This window comes from Canis lupus, chromosome 25 (genome assembly GCF_003254725.2).
Source record: "Canis lupus dingo isolate Sandy chromosome 25, ASM325472v2, whole genome shotgun sequence".
NCBI classification, from domain to species: domain Eukaryota; kingdom Metazoa; phylum Chordata; class Mammalia; order Carnivora; family Canidae; genus Canis; species Canis lupus.
The window spans coordinates 16,899,785-16,920,671 of record NC_064267.1 but is presented as its reverse complement, the minus strand read 5'-3'; the positions used below and the strand labels follow the sequence as shown (position 1 = coordinate 16,920,671).

The 20,887-nt window shown below is 36.3% G+C and overlaps 1 protein-coding gene and 1 non-coding gene across 15 annotated transcripts in view; one reads left to right on the top strand and one right to left on the bottom strand.

Moving 5' to 3' along the window:
• ZDHHC20 (zinc finger DHHC-type palmitoyltransferase 20) overlaps positions 1-20,887 on the bottom strand; it is an 82,804-nt gene that overhangs the window by 33,940 nt on the left and 27,977 nt on the right. For all 14 annotated transcript variants that reach the window (XR_007405910.1, XR_007405909.1, XR_007405912.1 and 11 more), the window contains 5 exons: positions 17,532-17,635; positions 11,327-11,447; positions 2,878-2,947; positions 1,032-1,064; positions 313-433 (listed from right to left, as the gene is read on the bottom strand). Coding sequence is in view for 3 of the 14 variants with exons in the window: in XM_025462725.3 (XP_025318510.1) it covers positions 313-433; positions 1,032-1,064; positions 2,878-2,947; positions 11,327-11,447; positions 17,532-17,635 (449 nt within the window). In the remaining 11 variants the exon portion in view is untranslated. The remainder of the gene's footprint in view (positions 1-312; positions 434-1,031; positions 1,065-2,877; positions 2,948-11,326; positions 11,448-17,531; positions 17,636-20,887) is intronic.
• Positions 8,210-8,316, top strand: LOC112670251 (U6 spliceosomal RNA). The gene has a single exon (XR_003142831.1). It is a non-coding gene; the product is annotated as a U6 spliceosomal RNA (small nuclear RNA).

Sequence of the window (20,887 nt, the reverse complement as noted above, 5' to 3'; positions counted from 1 at the left end):
TGTAAAACTGCAGTAAGTCTGTTGAACTCAAGTAAAAGCAATTACTTCCCTAAACCTGATAGGTCTCTACTGTTAGAATATTACTGAAAATATTGTCATTTAAAAAAGCTCACTATATCCTATTTAATATCCATTTATTTACAAATAAACATATGAAGGTAAACTAATCCCATCTGCTTTCTGATCCATTATAAATTCTACCTAACAAAACTGAAATAAAGTGCATCGACTTATAAAAAAGAATGAATTCTTTATGAATATAGAATCTTAAAAAGTCTTAAATATATGTTTTAAGATAGAAAAAAGACTTACCGTCCAGAATTTTATAAAGTACTGTAAAACTGTTGTAGCCACGAAAAGGCAATATAACAAGGAATATAATAAAAACAGCAGGAAGAATTTGTAATTAGAAAATCCCACACAGTTATTCACCCTAGAAGAATAAAGAAAGTCACACTGTAAAAATAAGACAAATTACAAACTCTCAGAAACAACATGATGGTGTTTGCGAGGGGCTAGAGGGGTGGTAATGGGTACAGAATTTTAGTTTTGCAAGATGAGAAAGTTCTAACGATTGGTTACCCAATGTGAACATACTTAATACGACTGAACTACTTAGAATTGGTTAGATGGCAAGTTTTAATGTTATTTTTTAACTATAGTAAACAAAAACAACAATACATATGACAGATTAAAAAAATCATTATTACTTAGAAATGGGTCATTTGGGAAGTATGGAGCAGTATCTTTTTAAATTGTGGGTGGATGTGTGTTTTTAATAAATTCTATGAGGAATCTGGAATTTTAATGTTACTTCCTAATATATACTTCCTTGGGTTAATAACATCAGAATATATATTTAAGGGAATACATTTAATATAAACATGTATATATATAATTGGGACTAGATCAATATTGAGTAATTAACTGAATTGACCTTCAAAATTTATGAATGCTGAGGTAAATTACTCTCAATTCTCTCCTTACAACCTTTCCACCCCCATGTGATTTCCTCTATTTTTTATACATACCAAGGACAGTGATGATCCATCTTAAGAATACACCTAAAAAACAAAGTGTAAGAAAATCCTTGCATAAAAATTCCCTGAATTCTAATTTCTCATAATTTTCTCTGTCTTTGGCTTAAATTTTTATCTTTACAAATAATATCTTAGAAAAACCAACTAAGGGTATCTGGGTAGCTCAGTGGGTGAAGTGTCCGACTCCTGATTTCAGCTCAGGTCATGAGCTCAGTTTGTAAAACTGAGCCCCACATTGGGCTCCACACTGGGCATAGAGCCTGCTTCAGATTCTCTCTCTCCCCCTTTCTCCCTCTCTCAAAAAAACAAAAACAAAAAAACAAAAGCAACAAAAAAACTAACCTAGTAAACACTAGGTTATAGAAAACTTCTGGGGATCCCTGGGTGGCGCAGCGGTTTGGCGCCTGCCTTTGGCCCAGGGCGCGATCCTGGAGACCCGGGATCGAATCCCACGTCGGGTTCCCAGTGCATGGAGCCTGCTTCTCCCTCTGCCTGTGTCTCTGCCTCTCTGTCTCTCTCTCTCTCTCTCTCTCTCTGTGACTATCATAAATAAATAAAAAAAGAAAAGTCTCCAACACAAGGGCACCTGGGTGGCTCAGTGGTTGAGTGTCTGCCTTCAGCTCAGGTCACGATCTTGGGGTCCTAGAATCGAATCCCACATCAGGATCCCTGCAGGGAGCCTGCTTCTTCCTCTGCCTATGTCTCTGCCTCTCTCTGTGCATTTCTCATGAATAAATAAATAAAATCTTTAAAAAAAAAAACAAAAAAAAGAAAACTTCTGGTATTTCCACAAGGCCTTTTATAGTTAAAGGATGATTTTTTAAAAAAGATTTATTTATTTATTTATTTATTTATTTATTTATTTATTTATTTATTTGAGACACACACACACACAGAGAGGCAGAGACACAGACAGAGGGAGAAGCAGGCTCCATGCAGGTAGCCCGATGTGGGACTCAATCCCAGGTCTCCAGGATCACGCCCTGGGCTGACGGCAGGCCCTAAACCGTCAAGCCACCCGGGGTTCCCTAAAGGATGATTTTTAATACTGGGAATTAAGCTACCAAATGACATTGTAATATGATATGGTACATATAGCACTAGGTAATTAGATAGTACAAATTAGCTGAGAGAGATAAAATGACATACAGAATCCCTATGCTATTTTAATCATATGCAACACATAAAAATAAAACTTTAGGAACAAATACGTTAAATATTAACAACATTTGGGCATCCACTGGTAGTCTTGGAACAGCTCCCCAGGTGGCTAAGAGGTGACTGCTGCAACATAGGGAATGGATAAACTAGTACTCACAATGTTAAACAGCCTGTCTAACTAAAATTCAAGGAATAGTAGAGATTCCCAAACTATGGATCTTTTCGTTCAACACCCTGCCTTCTCGCAAGTACACATACACAAAAAAATCTTCCAAATTTTTTTGGCAACAATGTCACAGATGGTAATTGAAAACAGCATTTTTGTGGTTAGGTTTTAATATTAACAATAAAAATAAAATTGTCATGATAGTCTGTTTTTTTAAATGATAGTTTTTTTAATCCATCCAGGAAATAAAATTCTCAAGGAGTTATAACTTACTTGCTCATCAATATTAAATATCCATCAACTAGCATAGGAACTGTTAACTGAGATTACTTCAAAGTATATTCTAGTTTATATAAATATTTTTGTTAGCCCAGTATACATAGCAAATAAAGGGAGACGATATAGTGAACTTGTTAAGTATAGAGCATATAAAATGTTCCTTCCTCTTCCATTCTCCTGTCACCAATTTCCAGTACTAGAGTCAAATAAAAACAAACGAGTAATACTTACATGTCACATGCTGAGCAGTGATGTGCCCGGTCAGGTTTAATCAACTGACATTTTTCACAATATCTGATGGCTACATTTAAGAATTAAAAGGAAATTGTTGAAGGATGTACCAAGCTTAGTTAATTTGATGATAAAATTTGCTTTTTTTTTTTTACAAATAATTCTGTGAAATTGATAACAATTTTAAATTAATACCAAAACTCATTAGAGAGCTTCTGAAATCAAAAGGTCAAGAGAAAGAAGGGAAACTCAGAACAGTGCCCAGCAATTTTCAGATGAAAAAGGAGATCTATAGCAAGTAAGTGACTTGCACAAGGTCAAACACCTAGTTAGGTAGCATAACTCAGATTTACAAAGTCCTGATTCAAGTTTTTTTCCTATTATAACACAATGTCTATAGTAAAATATCAAAATGAATGTATCTAAACTCTTTTTTTTTTGTATCTAAACTCTTTAAGGCACCCTGTGCTGTCGAATTGTTTTTAAAATTATACAATAGCTTTAAGAAAAACAAAAACAATGTTTTATCTCCCATTCCTATCCCAAAGAGCAAAACTGAGACCACATTTTAAAAATAACCCCAAACTTCTTCCCACTCAATTCTAACATATGTCACTGTTGCCCAATTTATATGTTCATTCATTCAAAACATGAGCACCTACAAGATTTCAGATACTATTCTAGGTTTAAATTCCTGCTTTCATAGAACTTATATTCTTTTGGAGGAGATGGGGAATAGTAATAAGAACGTTAACAAAATAAATAGTATATTAGTGATAGGTGCTGATAAGAAAAATAAAGCAGGGAAGGGGAATTGGGATATTACATACTGTAATTTCAGAGACATTTGAGAAAACTGAAATTGAAGGAAGGGTGTTAGTAAGTCACACTGGGAAAAAGATTCTAAGTAGAGGGACATGCCTTGAGGTGGGAGTGTGCTTAAAGAATAGGATAGGGAAGGGTTGGTGTGCTTGGAACAAGGTGAAAATGAGATAGGAGATGATGTCAGAGAGTAACAAGAAATCAGATAAAGTAAGACTTGTTTTCCCAAGTCAGCTCAAGTACTTTGATAAAAAAAAGTCAAGAGAAGTTCACTGGAAAGAGTCCTATCAGAGTCTGTATATAGTATAGAACCTAAAGTTTCAGTTTTTGAAATTTAAATAAGTGACAAATAGATCTCTGAGATTCACCAGGGAAATGTCCCAAGACTTCATAAATCAGAAAGTACCTTAAAAATCATTATTATGGGGCAGCCCCGGTGGCGCAGCGGTTTGGCACCGCCTGCAGCCTAGGGAGTGATCCTGGAGACCCGGGATCGAGTCCCACATCGGGCTCCCTGCAGGGAGCCTGCTTCTCCCCCTGCCTGTGTCTCTGCCTCTGCCTCTCTCTCTGTGTCTATGAATAAATAAATAAAATTTTTAAAAAAATCATTATTATGGATGAATAGAGAATAACAACATTATAGTTAGATCACCCTCCCCCCTTTTCTAGTTCATGTTCTCTCTCCTATGGATTAACCACTGGGATTGAGAATGGCTGTATGCTGCTGGATCTGGGTAACATGTGATGGCAATATTTTGCCATGTGAATTGGGTAAAAAATGAAAACTTGTTTTCAGGGAAATAGTGTTAAAAATGAAACAGATACACAGAAACAAGATGCACTGAGTCCCAGTTTTGGTTTTCCAATTCTGGGTTCCAGTTCTTGCAGTTCTGCTCTTAAGATACAGGAAATACCTACCAATTTCTAATACCATTTCACATTTTTGGGTAGCTTTTTGGAGTGAAAGGGAGTTAAAAAGCTTAAGTTGTTGCCTGTTACTTATGATCCTAATAAACATAGTAATAGTGTAGAAAATAGGTTCAAATAAAAATTTAAATTAAGTATACCCTCTAAAATAGTGCATGGATCATTTTATGTATTACAATCTATTTGGAAGGAAATTTGGCAGTATCTACAAAAATTTAAGATATGTATGTTCTGTGACCCAGGATTTCTACTTTTAGAAAATTCTATAGACATGTTCACTATGGGGGATCTCTGGGTAGCTCAGCGGTTTAGTGCCTGCCTTCGGCCCAGGGCGGGATCCTGGAGTCCCGGGATCAAGTCCTGCATCGGGCTCCTTGCATGGAGCCTGCTTCTTCCTCTGCCTGTGTCTCTGCCTCTCTCTCTGTGTCTCTCATGAATAAATAAATAAAATCTTAAAAAAAAAAAAGACACATTCACTACAGCATTGTTTTTAATAATAAAATACTATGAATAACTTGAATGATGTAAATGGCTAAGCATTCTGATATATCTATACAGTGGAATACTATGTGGACTTGAACAAGAATTTTCCATACAAAATACACATGTACCCTAAATTGGAAAAATGCAAATATATCACATAGGAAAAAAAAAAAAACAAATTGTTACATAGTTTGAATATGTAGCATGTTTCACATCTCTAAGGGGAATAAGAAGACATATATTTTCTCTTTATATATCCCAATAAAATGCATCCACCTTCCAGACTTGAACTAACATAAAGAGACAAAGCATTAACTTGAAGCAATGTTGTAAGTTACACCTGCTAAAAGACACTCTTTAGGTAACCAAATTTGCATTGGTATTGTATTGTATTCACTCTAGTTGTTAAACTATATTAATTGTATCTAAGTTATGCAATAACCTGCGAAGTGTAAGAAATTTCTGCAAGGATATACAGGGTGCCCCTGGAGAGCAGTGCTGGGGTGAGAAGCAAACTCACTTTTCTCTCTTTTTTTCTGGTAGGCTCGATGCCTAGCATGGAGCCCAATGCAAGGCTTGAGCTCACAACCTTGAGATCAAAACGGAGCTGAGATCAAGAGTTGGAGCCTGAGATCAAGAGTTAGAAGCTTAACTGAGCCACCCAAGTACTCCTCACTTTCTATCTGGAGCCCTAAAATCTTTTTTGAAATGATGAGCATGTATTACTTTAATAATTTGAACAAAAATGTCTTTAAGTTGAAGGGAATACATATAAACATCCATTTAAATGAATAAGCTATACTTTACTGAAGGCTTGTTCTATAATACCTCACCTGGGTTGGACCACTAGGGAGATAAAGCTTTACAATGTAGAAAAAGTAAAACTGTAAAGGACCGTAGAAATCTCCTAGTTGATCTCTCCATCCTACAGATGAAAAACACAGCTGAATTAGTGGTAAGATGAGGATCAGGAGTATCTTATTTTCTTCTATACTTCTACTCAAAATGCTGAAGTGAGAATTTTGTCCTGAGATGAAATCAAACTGAACAAACCTTTGAAGAAGACGTCTGAAAGATCTTGATGGCTAAGGAGACAGAGGAACTGAGGAAAAAGGAGCAATCAGCAAACTTCAGTTTCTAGTCTTGGGCCCTGACACGAATAAGGCTGCCAATGGCAGAAATAAGCTCAGTCTGAGGGGACCAGGTAGAGTGGGGCAAGGTGTTTTTCTTTTATTCATTCTCTCATTCATTCAATCAACAAATATTTAGAGAGTTTCTATCATATGACAAAAATACTGCTTTATGGTATTACATTTTGGATTGGTGAATCTAGTTTTGTAGGTTTGGATAATAGGTCACTCAAGGACAGGTATTCTGGGGGGAGCCAGGTAAGAGGATGAAATAGGAGGACTCCAAGCTCACCTAGTCCCATGGATACATGCAGATAGCAGACACAGTAGTGTAACTAACCCAGAAAACAAACCAAGCTGGAAATACCAAGTTAGAACACAGATGCCAAGAAGACTGATAAAGCCTAGAATAATGGCTATTGGGTGCTCTAGGGGAAAGGTCTGCAGCTTCTTCCATCTGAAACATTAGGAAGGATGCTGCAGCCCTTGTGCAGCTAGACTGTAGGCCTCCAGATAGACAAGTGATCCTTGTGTGCAGCTACAGCTCCACCCTTTTGCCTGAGATACAAGAAAGGGTTTGGAATGCAAATAAGTGCTAGTGTGACAATGTCCTTGAATCTCTTATAATTCATATTAAGAAAAGTGAACTCATTCCTGAAAACTATTAAAAAAAAAAACTGAGACACAATAAACAAATGATCACAATATCTTAGTGTCAGAATTCCAGAGGTGAAAACAAAAGCCAAAGGAAAACTATGAACAGAATGAGGGTAAGGCACCCTTGTGAAGCTAAGAAATAGAAAAATTAAATTTAGGAGGAAGAATAATTTAAAAATCAGAACCAGAACCAGAATAGAAAAGCACAAACAGGAAAGCTTTTTAAGAAGCCAGAATGACAAAAGCCACTGAACTTGGGTAGGGAGACTGGAAGTCAGTTGCCTGGAATTAGCTAGAAAGGAACTTATAAGAGGACCTAACTCGTGTAGCCCCAGTGGCTCTGCGGTTTAGCATGGCTCGGCAGTTTAGCGCTGCCTTCAGCCTGGGGTGAGATTCTGGGAACCCAGGATTGGTCTGCGTCAGGCTCCCTGTGTGGAGCCTGTTTCTCCCTCTGCCTGTCTCTCTGTGTCTCTCATGAATAAATAAATAAAATCTTAAAAAAAAAAAAGGAGGATCTAATTCAAAGGGAAAAAAAATATAATGGTTAGAACAGCATCCAAACTAAATTGCTGTTGTTTTTAAGAGAGAGATATACTTTGATGTATAGCTGAGAACAGAGGGAAGAAACTGGTTGTGATTTATTAACTGAAGAAGCAAGAGTTATAGGAGCAAACCGGAGGAGAAGAAGGTCAGCAATCTTTATGTAAATATGAGAAAGGATGAGGGGGGCGCTGGGAGGTGCAGTCGGTTAAGCCTCCAATGCTTGGTTTCAGCTCAAGTTGTGATCTCAGGGGTATAGGACTGAGCCCCATGTTGGGTTCCCCACTCAGCTCGGAGTCTGCTTAAGTCTCTTTCTTTGTCGTCTACTTCTCCCCGTCTCCCCCTCTCCCCTGTTCTCTCTCTCAATAAATAAACCTTAAAAAAAAAAGGGACGAGAACACAGATACCAAGAGGAAACTGATATGCTCTGGAAAAGCCAATCTGTAAACGTGCACCAGCAAAACATTGTCCTGAAGGCAGCAGGGACTATGTCACCAGTTAGGTTTGATGCTAGTTCTTTCACTTACTAGCCTGTGACCTTGGGTCAGTAAATTTACTTTCTATGAGCCTCAATTTCCTCTTCTGTAAGTGCAAATAAAACAAAGTGCAAACGATTATTGTGCAGATTAACTATAAATCTTCTGGAACCTATTTTCTCAATAGAAGGTGTTATTAGGATAATAGTAATATTTCTGATAAAATATAAAGTCAAACTATGATGGGGAAAATCAGTGAAGGAGAAAATACTAGGGAGATTTAAAAGTGCATAAACGGTGCTCGCTTTGACAACATATATACTAAAATTAGCAGGATACAGATAAGATTAGCATGGCCTCTGCATAAGAATGACATGCAAAAAGTGCATAAACAGCCATTATGGAAAATACCCGGGAAGAGATTCATTCAACAAATTTATTAAACAAAAACCTACTGAGGGGCTATTTAATGAGACACTTTGTTAGAGACTATGGGAGAAATTCCTGACAGCCAGACAAGGTCAAGGAGGTGAGATAAACAGAAATAACTATGAGACAGTGATTTGTGACCTACAAGGTACAAATTTGAGAAGTTCAGAGCGGATTTTATTTATTTATTTATTTTTTCAGAGCAGATTTTAAAAATCACTTCCTGGGGTGCCTGGGTGGCTCAGTCGGTTAATGTGACTAACTCTTGATTTCGGCTCAGGATACCATCTCAGGGTCCTGGAATGGAGCCCCAAGTCAGGCTCCCCAATCAGCAGGGAGTCAGCTCATCTCCCTCTCCCTCGGCTCCTCCTCCCACCCCGTGTACATGTGCAGAGCATTCTCTCTAAGATAAATAAATATTAAAAAAACATAAAAATCACTTTGTGTTCAACTGAATACAAATGGATAAAAAGCAGCAGACATTTGCTTAAAACTTCAAACTAGAGAGGAAAACATAATCATCCTAGGCAGAGAAAAAGACATCAAAAAAGGTGGGGAAAGACGAGTAATTTAGCACAGAGCTGATGCAAGCAAACAGTGTGGGACAAAGCTAGAGAGACACGTCAGTTGAATCCACATCGTGGAGGTAGAAGGTCTAGAAAAACTCATTCTGTTTCTTGAATAGATGATAATTTGTCCACATGGTTCAAAAAGCCCCCCAAAAAACTGAGTGAAAAGCCCCCCATCCCTGTTTCTCAGCCCCCAATTCCTCTCTGTGGAGGCAGCTCTATCACTTTCATTCATTTTTTGGTCTGTGAAAGGTCTACTTTCTACAATATGTATTTCTGTAATTTTGTTTTTTAAAGAATGAATATTGTTTCCATAATAAGAAAAAAGAATAAAACTCCCCAAAGTATGGAACTCTAAGCAGTAGAAATGCAGTATAAAATAGTGCTCAAGAGCAGGGACTCTGCCTGTAATCAGAAGGTAAGCTATAAATCCAAGATCTTATCACTTGAGGACTATGGATACCTAATTCGTGCCTCATTTCTTCATCTCTAAAATAATGTGCAGCACCTCCCTCAGAGGTGTCCTGAAGATTAAATGATCACCAGTAAAATATGTGGGATAATTCTAGTGTAACTGAATAGACGAAGGGTATTATTCAGATTACAGGAAAGCCATTATAATGGCTTTATATAATGGAAAAATAATAAAGCCGTTAAGTGCAAAGATTTTACATCAGTACCTATTAACTATTCGAGGCACGCATACTGCTCTGAAAATCAAGATAATCTCAGATTATCTTGGTATGAGCAGGTTACTTTTTAAACTACATGTACCTGCAACTTTGCATATTATCTCAGAATTCATAAATTCTCTGAAATCTTGGACTTTGGGTTAAGAACATATAATCTGCAGAACTATAAGTACAAATAATTATTATAAATCAGACTTTTGCTAATTGAATATAAAAAAAGAATATTTTATATTAGCTATCATTTACTGAAAATTCATTATTATATACCAAGATCTACACTAAATGTGTGTCTCACTTACATATCTTATTTAATACTTCCACTAACCCAAAGATGTAGATATTCTTATCCTCATTTTAAAATAAGGAAACAGAAGGGTGCCTGGGGGGCTCAGTCCATTAGGCATCCAACTCTTGATTTTGGTTCAGGTCATGATCTCAGAGTTGTGAGATCGAGCCCACATTGGGCTCCATGTCAGGTGTGGAGCCTGCTAAAAATTATCTCTCTGACCTCCACTTGGCCCCCCACAACTTGTACTCTTCTCTCAAAAAAATAAAAATAAAAAATAAATAAGGAAATAAGAACTTAGAAAGTCAGTGACTCACTACACTAGTAATGGGAAAGCAGAGGTCTGATCTGAAATTTGTTTTTTGTTATGTATAGCAATTTATTAGTTATGCAAAAACAATAGTATTAAATGCATGAAAAATTTAACAAATATCCCCTCCTAAAATCTTGTAAGAACTTTATAATTCCTTAGTCACCACTTGACCATAACTACACAAAGGTAAAGCTCCTCTTCTTTCTACTTGGAGTTGAACAGCACAGTGGGTTCTAGAGAAAGAGCACTACATTTAAATCCATTTTTTCCACATACTATCTATATGACCTTGAACAAGTTATAAACCTCTCTGTGTCTCACTTTTCTAAGTACTCATCTGTAAAATGAAGACAATAGTACCTACCTCACAGGGTTGTTGTGAAGTTTAAATGAGTATGTGTAAAGCACTCAGAATAACTGTTAGCTACTATATTATCCCGTATTTGAACAAACTCATGGGGTATATAGTTTATAACTTAAAACAATTTCCTATAATTAAGTGACTACATTGGCCACTCATTAACTCATCCGAATTATAAGCCTGTCACCCTAAGAAAAGGAAGGTGCTGCACGAGTTACCTATGTCAATGTAGGCAGTGGGACAATGGAAATCCCAATGGCCTTGGAATCAGATAAACCTGAGTTCAAATTTTGGCTGAGTATTAGTGTTAAAACTTGAACAGGATTCTTCCCCTTTAAGGTCTTTTACTCCTCTCCATTCTAAATTAGCACATTCTTAAAAAAAAAAATAAGTTAGCACATTCTTGATTTTTTAAAAAAAATATTCCGTGATAACACACAATATCCAAATTCATACCAAGATTTTCCAAATGATGGTTTGCTAAGACATTTTTTAGCCATGGGGTTGAACTGGAAAAAAACTGCAGAGAAAAGAGGCTCATAGTGAGCTCCTAAAAAAAATCTGTATCAATACATGTACATTATATATGTGTATCTGAAATACCACAGAGGATACAGAACACAGGAAACTCTTGTTTTTGCAGATGTTATTTGTAGCAATCACAATATCCATTTAATTGTCAACTCATGCAGATATATTTTGGCAGAATTAGCCATATTTTAAAAATTCTTTGGAAAGGAAAGTTTAAGACTGATTTTTCTTACTCCTTGAAGCTGATGTGGTGTAGATAGGTAAGTCCCTTGCTGCTCTTCTCAAAATTTCTTGTTGTCTTTCTTGGCTAAATTCCTTTTCATAACGTTCCTTTTCAGAATTGGACAAGTAGAACTATAAAAAGAGAAATAACCATTAATTCTTTTTAATCCCATGAAGTATCATACTCAGAAAAAGTTTCATTCTGAACAGAAAAAAACATTTTCTTCTATGAAGGCAAAACTTATTTTCAAATTTGAGAAGCTCAATCAAGTGTATTTTAGCACAACTACATACCTTTGACAGATTAAAAAATATTTGCCCTCAATACTAATGGGAAAAAATATGAACTAGAAAATTTCATCTTTGTTTTTTATTCCCATAGAGTTACCAGCCTGCAGTCCATTTCTTAAATAGCATTTTCCCTACAAAGGACTTGTTTATAGTTGCTCTTCCTGTCATCTCAGTATCTCAAGGACCCTCAGTTTTAATGCCTCTAATTTCATGCAAACAGAAGCTTTCAATCTCTATCAGTTTTTAATTCAGATTTTTTTAAAAACTAAAAATGGCTTGGACTTGCTTTCATCATCTTATATTTTTAACTGTACTGTTTTTCAATTTTTTCAAGCAAAAGCAGGGTTTAGCTTGAAAAGAACTAAAGGGTCATGAATGGAGTTCTATCTTTTTATATTCAAGTATTTTGATTCACCTAACTTGCTACTAAAACTTTCCCATACTCTTGATGCCTCATCATCAATTATAATATTAGCTTATCAGTGCACCCTATCTTGTTACAAACAAGGCAATAGTCTGGCATAGTAGAAAGAGGTCTGGGCTGAAGAAACTGTGATGCCAAGAACCTTGGGAAATTTTCTAAGATCGCACAATTACTGGTAGAGCTGATATTAAAACACAGGTCTTTTAAATTCTACTATGCTTCCCTCTATACTGCTAATGTAAAAGAAACGTTCTTGCTTTTTACAGACTGTTACTCTAACCTGACCAAACACCACAGTTTAGGGTGTAGAAGAGTCTATTTAGATTACCTTGCCTGGTTCCCACAATCAAATCTTGATGGCACAATAAATCCTCAAATTTACTTCTAAGGCATGAGAAGTAGCACAGACGAATAAACAAGATAAAAAGAAGTCAGAAAAGGTTACCATAATCTTAAATTGAGACTTTGGAGGTCACTCATCTAACCTCCCAGGCACGTAGGAATCTTAAGACGACATTTCTGAGATCCACTCCCTTTGTAAATACTTTCAGGTACTGAAATACTTCCCTACTTGGCAAAATGGCCCATTCTCTCTTAAGAGAATTGTAACTTGTAACTTGTTTGAATTAAAAGTTCTCCTATGACATGATGTGTCTCTGAAGCATTCAGAGTAGAATATAAGAATCATATGGTATGATAATAAATATATACTTGGATAGGATGATGTTCTAATCCAATTTTATAACTTCCTTGTAAAATCTGAACATATTTCCCTGGGCTGTCCTATTTCTAGCCTGTGGTAGTATCCCAGGCTCAACATCATCACTTTTCCTTAAGGACTAATGTTACAAATTATAAAAAACTTAAAATGAAAATCTCAAGAGCCACCAGAATTTTAGATGAGGAATGGAACAAATTTTAAATGGATTAGACCTCAGAAATTATTACCATACATCTAGTTTTCATTAAAAACTACAAAACAGAATTCAAACTATGAAATATCATAAATTCAGTGTTCAGATGGTTCAATTTAAATATATGTTAGATACCGATTAAGAACTTGGAAAAACAAAAACAAAACTTGGCACTGCTCAAGGTAACAGGAATCCACGGATGAATATTATAGCCTTTGCCTTCAAAAGTATATTCCTACAGTTCAGTAGGAATGTTGGCCATGTCAATAAAGAAATACAACTTACAAATCAGCTTAAGTACAATATGTTATCAGGTATAATAAAAGCTCCCTTAGGAGGGAGTGGAGAATGTCACTGAAAGTCTCTTGGAAGAAGCAGTACCTATACCAGGTTTTGAGAGGTAACAGGAATCTTGCAGGAAAACAAGGAGGGAAAGAGAATCTTGGTAAAGGGAGCAGCATATAGAAAGCACAAATATAGCATCGTATAGTCAGTGCAAAACACTACCAAGTTCCAGGAAGAAGCAGTGCAGATAAAGTTAGTAAGATTTTACTTCATGAAGGGTCTTTCTTGTGTGCCATCCAAATGAGCATGAGCTTTATCTTGTAGCTTATTGGTGACCTCTGTAGGATTACCCGAGAAGTGATGGGGCCATATTTTCTTTTTAGAGAGATGACACTTAAGTGATGGAAAATTCCTGCTAGGTCTTCATATTTTGCCTTCATTCATATATTTAGCAATCTGCCTGTTATATACAAGGTCTGAATCTAGGCAATGGGGATACAGCAATAAACAACAAAGATCCTTCCTTCAAAAAGCTAATACCTGGGCAGCCTGGCCTGGGTGCCTCAGCGGTTTAGTGCCGCCTTTAGCCCAGGGCATGATCCTGGAGACCTGGGATCGAGTCCTACGTCTGGCTCCCTGCAGGAGCCTGCTTCTCTCTCTGCCTGTGTCTCTGCCTCTCTCTCTCTGTGCCTCTCCTGAATAAATAAATAAAATCTTAAAACAAAAGCTAATACTTTAGTGAAAGAGATACTTACAAAAGTCTTAAGTGTCACTTCCTCAGAAATTTGTTCATACTACCTACAGTTGTTTTCCCCTGATATCTTTTAGTGTTACACTTTACTACATCATCATGTTCTTTTCTAAAGTTTGTAAGTTTATCACAATTTATAATTATTTGTCTACCATCTGTCTCTTCTTTTAAAATGTAAGGACTATGTCTTTGTTCTTTTTATTCCCAGAGCCTAGCACACACAGTCTGACAAAGAGTAGATGCCAAGTACTTGCTGACAAAGAATGAAAAAATACCCATATTTATAACTTAACTTCCCTAAAAATGTAGTTTTTGCTATTTAGACTCAATCAGTTTTCCTGGGTCTGATTTCCAAATGTTGCTCTAACCTCTCAACTACCGTTAACTTTAGTAGCTACTGCATAGCTTTGTTAATTACTCTAAGGAACCAGCTCAGTTGGCACACTGGAAGCTTATTAGAAAGAGAATCATAGGGGGATCCCTGGGTGGCTCAGCGGTTTAGCGCCGCCTTCAGCCCAGGGTGTGATCCTGGGGACCTGGGATCAAGTCCCACGTCAGGCTCCCTTCATGGAGCCTGCTTCTGCCTGTCTCTGCCCTTCTCTCTGTCTCTCTCTGTGTCTCTCATGAATAAATAAATAAAATCTTAAAAAAAAAAAAGAGAAAGAATCATAAACTCCTACTCTTTCTTGGTTGTCACTGCAGCTTAACTTACCCAGCCTTTGGTGATTTAATGATTCATTCATTCAGTAGTGAACACCCACTCTGTGCTAAATAGTGGGAGAGGGATATAGTACAGGACACCATAAAAATGATCCCTGCTTCAAAAAACTAACAATAAGGTGGTGGATACAAGTCAGTATGGTTAAGTTCTATGACAGGAAGGTAGAGCATGCCATAGCAGGGCCACTGGACAGGCTTTGGGGATCAGCTGAACTTCTAGGAAAAGGGGAACATGAAGGATGGAGTGGATGTAAAGGCTTAAGCCCTAGGCTGAATGCTAAATGGATGCAATATGACAAAACAGCAACCAAAATAAATAAATAACATTTAAATGGCACTTATTAAGTGCTATGTATTCTTCTGAGCACTTTACATATTTATAATATATACTATTAAGTATATATTATTATAAATATTACTAATCACATACATGATTAATTTATTCAATACGTACAACAAACCTGTAAGGTATGTACCACTATTGTCCTCACTCTACAGGAAAGCTCTGAGGTGCAGACAGCTGAAGAAAGTCTCCAAAGACACAAAGCTAGTTCGCAGGAGAGGCAGGAGTTGAACCTGGGCACTCTGGAACCCGAGTCTGAGTTCTTCACTTCTATACTATACTGCTTCTCAAAAGGATTACCACTTGTTTTTATTCTATTTTTAAAGTTTATTTATTTAAGTACTCTCTACACCCAATATGGGGCTCAAATCCATGACCCCAAGATCATGAGTCGCATTCTCTTAAAGCCAGCCCATCAACTCTTTTTATTTTTATTTCCTATAACAAGAACTATTTACTTCTATACACTCTATGTTTTCAACAGCCATCACTAGTAGTAAGTGATTAAATAAAATTAGTTCTTTTTCAACTCAGAGCTTAAGATGTAGATGGCAGTTTGTGGGGCGCATGGGTGGCTCAATCAGTTAAGTGACCAACTCTGGGTTTTGGCTCAGGTTGTGATCTCATGGTCATGAGACTGAGCCCCGTACTAAGCCTTGTGTTGAGCTTGGTGTGCAGTGGAGAGTCTGCTTCTCTCCCCACTCCCTCTGCCCTCCCTGCCACTTGCATAAATGTGCTCTCTAAAAACAAATAAATCTTGGAACGCCTGGGTGGCTCAGTGGTTGAGTGTCTGCCTCTGGCACATGTCATGATCCTGGGGTCCTGGGATCTAGTTCTGCATGGGGCTCTCCGCAGGGAGCTTGTTTCTCCCTCTGCCTATGTCTCTGCCTCTCTCTCTCTCTCTCTGTGTGTGTGTGTGTCATGTCTCTCTCTGTGGGTCATGAATAAATAAATAAAACCTTAAAAATAAATCTTAAAAATAAAGAAAGATATGGATGGCAGTTTGTAACGTAACTTTAAGAGTTGACTAATTATTACCAAATGTCTGATGAATACATTTGAGGAAACACCGTTTGATTGATTGCTCAACCCCTTAAAACAAGAGCACCCAATAGAACAAAAACAGGCAAAAGATTATGTAGCGTTTCCTACTTAATGCTGAATGTACACACAACATAGGATCCAGCAATTCTAATCTGAGGCACCTACACAAAAGAACTATATATATACACATATGTGGGTATGTATGTAAATATATACATAGGTATATGTAATAGGATGTTAACAGCAGCCCTATTTGTAAGAGCCTAAAACTGGAAGACACCCAAATGCCCCTGCCCATCAACAGCAGACTAGCTAAATAAGCTATTATTTACCACAATTGAATACTAAACAATAATGAGAATGAATGCTCCACAAGTATATGCAACAACATGGAAGAATATTAAAACAGAATGTTAATGAAAGAAGCCAGAGACACAAATAAACAAAGTATATGACTCCATTTATGTAAAATACAAAACCAGGCAAAATGAACTGATGCTATTAGGGGGCAGGAAAGTGGGTTTGCATGGCTGGAAGGAAGCATGAGGAGGCTTATGAGATACTGGCAATGTTCTGTTTCTTCAGCTTGGTGGTGGTTACTCAAGGGTGTTTTGGTTTGTGAAAATCCATCAGGTGTACACTTATATATACTTTTGTGTATATATGTTTTATAAAAGTTATAAAAGTTAAATAAAAGTTGATATTTTTAAAAATATGGTCTATAACTTTTAAAGAATTTTGATGAATTTTATGGAAGTGGAATAATTATCATCATCATCTAATATTTGAATACAGGCACTATTTTCCAACGAGAAAACGGAGGCTCGGAGACATTAAGTAATGTGCTAGAACAGAAAATCAAACTCGGAGAATCCTAACACCAGAGAGTACATTCTTAGCTATCTAGTTATAACAGATTTCAGTCAGCTATGTCCAGGTAAAAGAAACACTGGTTTTAATACTTTACATAAATATTTCCTTACATTATTTTCCCAATGGAACCTCAAATTAGAAGAAACATAAGCCATATTAAAGCCTAGACAGTTTCCCACAATCAAAACTTTCTTTAGTTGTAGCATATTTGTTCAGGCCTGAGAAAATATGTTAAGGTGTCCAAAAGTATACTCTACTTTTCTAACTCTATGCTGTCCCTTAAGACTTTTTATTTCAATAAAAAAAGTAAAGTATGTCTTTAAGAATATACAGCATGGCAGAAAAATACCAGTATTAAGTAAACTATTATCAGTCATTCAGTGCACTAAGTCAGTGGGTTTTATCTGAGTCCAGGCTGAAGACTCACATTCACAATGTAGAGTCACCAAGCAAGTTCATGAACAGAAACAGAACAAATGCATTATGTAGTAAAATGTTAACCAAGGTATCATAGGGAAAATAATTCCATCATTAGCTACAGCATTTGGTAATTTACCAACATTAAATTTACCTCTTTGGAAGGGGAAGCGGGAGATGTGAAAATTGTCATCCAATAGGACCATACAAACATAACAAAGAACAGATGGAAAGCCACAAGGTAAACAACGGCCTTTCCTGGTAAATAAAAACAAATAACATTTCATTGAATCCAGGTGAAAGCAGGAAAAAGCATTACATTAAAACACAATATTCAGGGTCAGGAGGCTTAATCCAATAAATATCTTAATTAAAACTACTGAAGACATCAAATTTATAAACTCCTTTATCTGAATGATGTAATATTACAGATATGAAGAAACATTCAGTTCCTACATTTAAGGGTTATCAGCTTGGTTTATAACCAATGACTATAGTCTGAGATGATATTTGATTTTATTAATAAACTGCTAAACATTGAACAAGTTGAAACCCTCCTTCACTCACTGTATTTCAAGATCTTCCTAAAAGTTACATTTTAAAATGACTTAAAAATTACTTAAAACAGATTCTATCACTATGAACATTAATTAAGTCCAAGGAACAAACTGAAAGTAATAAAGGAAGTTCCCATCACTGAGAATAAGGAGTAATCTGAAAAACTCAGTTTCTGGATTTTCCAGAAATGTTATGCTAAATTTCATTCTCCTTTCAACACACGGTAACAAAAAAATTTTAGCCATTTAAAATTTCTGCCATAATTGTTTCACAAGTGGATTAGTGTGGCATTCTAACATCTTTTTCTCCAAATATTAACTCATCACTGATATACAACTTAGAGCTTTTTGTTGTGTTCCGCAGTTTTTCTACTTGAAAGAAGTAGGACTGGTTTTCATAGGAAGCAAGAACTATCTACCAGATGTTTAGACTCTTTTTCTGTTGGAATGAGGCACCACAAATCCACTGAAGAAAACAAAGTAGACATAAGCTTCAAAGTTTGAAATTCTACTCATTTTTAAAGTTCAGATCAAATATTAATCCTTCTATATAAGCCTTCTCCATTACTTTTAGAATTCATTACCTCTTCATGCTATACTCCTCCTCCCAATCTGCTCAGACTTCAATAAAACACTTCATCTGTTTTATTTATTTATTTATTTTTTTCATCTGTTTTATTAAAGTTAGTTGCTTAACACTGATTACCTAATATGTGTAAAACATTTAAAACAGTGCCTGGCATATAATAAATCCTTAATAAATACTGGCCATTTTTTTAAAAGTAATCTCAACACCCAATTGGGGCTCAAACTCACAACCCTGAAGATCAAAAGTCACACACTCTACTGACTTAGCCAGACAGGCACCGCAATACTGGCTATTAGTAGTAGTAGTAATATCCAAGAATTTTAATTTCCCTCAAAATCTGGTTCTGTTTGCACATTCCCTATTTCCATGTTTCCAAAGTTTAAGGAATGATAAAAGTTTTCACTGGTCTGTAGTGAAATGACATTAAGAACAATGCAGTGAAGTTTTTATAAAGCTAAGATGTACTCGATTCAAAGTACTATTCTTTCTTTGGTCTGAGGTCATTTTTCCGTTCACTTTTGGTTTTAAAAACTTTTCCTTTAAAATAAACTAATGATAAAAAAAATTAACAACCCGTTGGGTTCAGTCTTTTCTTTTGCATTATACTGGTCCATCATGTATGGCCTAACAGACCAGGACCACAAGTCCCACAGTTGACTGGCACAGGAAATCAGGACCCAATAACTCCTCACATTGCACAGCTAATCAGCACAAAGCACCTCAAATTCTAGTTCCTTGGGACGCCTGGGTGACTCAATGGTTGAGCATCTGCCTTTGGCTCAGGTGGTGATCCCCGGGTCCCAGGATCAAGTCCCACATTGGGCTCCCCATGGGGAGTCTGCTTCTCCCTCTGCCTAGGTCTCTGCTTCTTTCTGTGCCTTTCATGAATAAATAAATAAAATCTTTTTTTTAAAAAAAAATTCTAGTTCCTAAAATCTCTTTCAAAGTAAACTCTCTCTATTTTCACTGCCAGTGTAACAGGTCATCAACTGTTGCTTAACTCATTTGGATCACTGCAAAAGCCAACCAGTCTCCTTGCCTCCAGTCCATCTCAATGGGCAGTGTAGAATGTGCCGTTCATAGTTTCTACTCCACCCTGGCTGTGGTATTCTTGGGAAATAACTCCAAGTGCATGACTCATGACTTATGAATGCATTATGAAAGGCTGGGACTTCCTGGTACCCATATTTGACCACAACTACTCAAATCACTACTTCCACCTACTAAAAGCCTATTAGAAAGTATATATTGTGTACCTTATTTCTAACCCTCACTATAGTCCTGTAAGGCATTCTTTCCGTTTACTAATGTGAAAACTGAGTTGCAGAGAATTTATTATCTTGCCCAATGTTACTTGGTAAATGATAAAGCCAGGATTCAAATCCATATCTGCTTGATAAAAATCCAAGGTTATTTTCATTGTCATACCTAAAAGTATATTTTCCTCCACTTTACACATCATCTTAGTAGTCACATCCTGTTATCAGAGCCAATATCTGATGCCAAGACAAAATCTTTGCCATAACTTCCTTCTATCTTCAAATTTGCTTTCTTTTATGTCCACTCAAACTGATCATCATCCTCATTGAAAATTCTGGCTTGTCAAAATCTGCATTCTCTACTATCTCTGTTCCCTCCAGGTTGAACTCTATGGTCTACTCAATGGATCCAATATCTTTCCTTCATTTGATTTTCTTTTGGAAAAGTATACTGGAACTCAGTCTCCTACTATTATACGATACTGAGGCCGTTTGCCAAGCTTGCAATATATTCCTCACCTAGCTCACTTCGCTTTTTATATTTTTGCCTGGCCCCCATATTCAATCAAGTTTGTCAATCCTCATCTATATCCTCTTGTATAGCTTTGGTAACTTTAAGGTCGCCATTTATCACCACCTTGAGGTATTTTAAAATTTCTTAATCATTTAGTTACTTACAACTAAGGTCAACATATAAACAATATACTCCCAAAATATTTTTAAAGACATCTAAAATATTTTTTAAACTATTTCTGTTCTCCACAAGTACAAAAACAAATGGTTTCTGCTTTAAAAAATCTTAACCCTCAGTTAAAAAAAAAACAAACAAACTGATAAATCTTTTAAGCATCATGCCTGGAATATAATAAGTACTTAGCAAATGGAAAATATCAAATTGTAATGTAAAAAATAACAGGAAATACTGCCTTTACATAAATTTGAAATAATGTGATTATTAATAAGAAAACTTCTGGTCACATATATATGCTATAAATCATTGTTTAGAAGTAATAGATAAAGGAAGTGCCTGGATGGCATAGTCAGTTGAGAGCCAATTCTTGATTTCGGCTTGGGTTATTATCTCAGGGGATCAATCCCTACATCA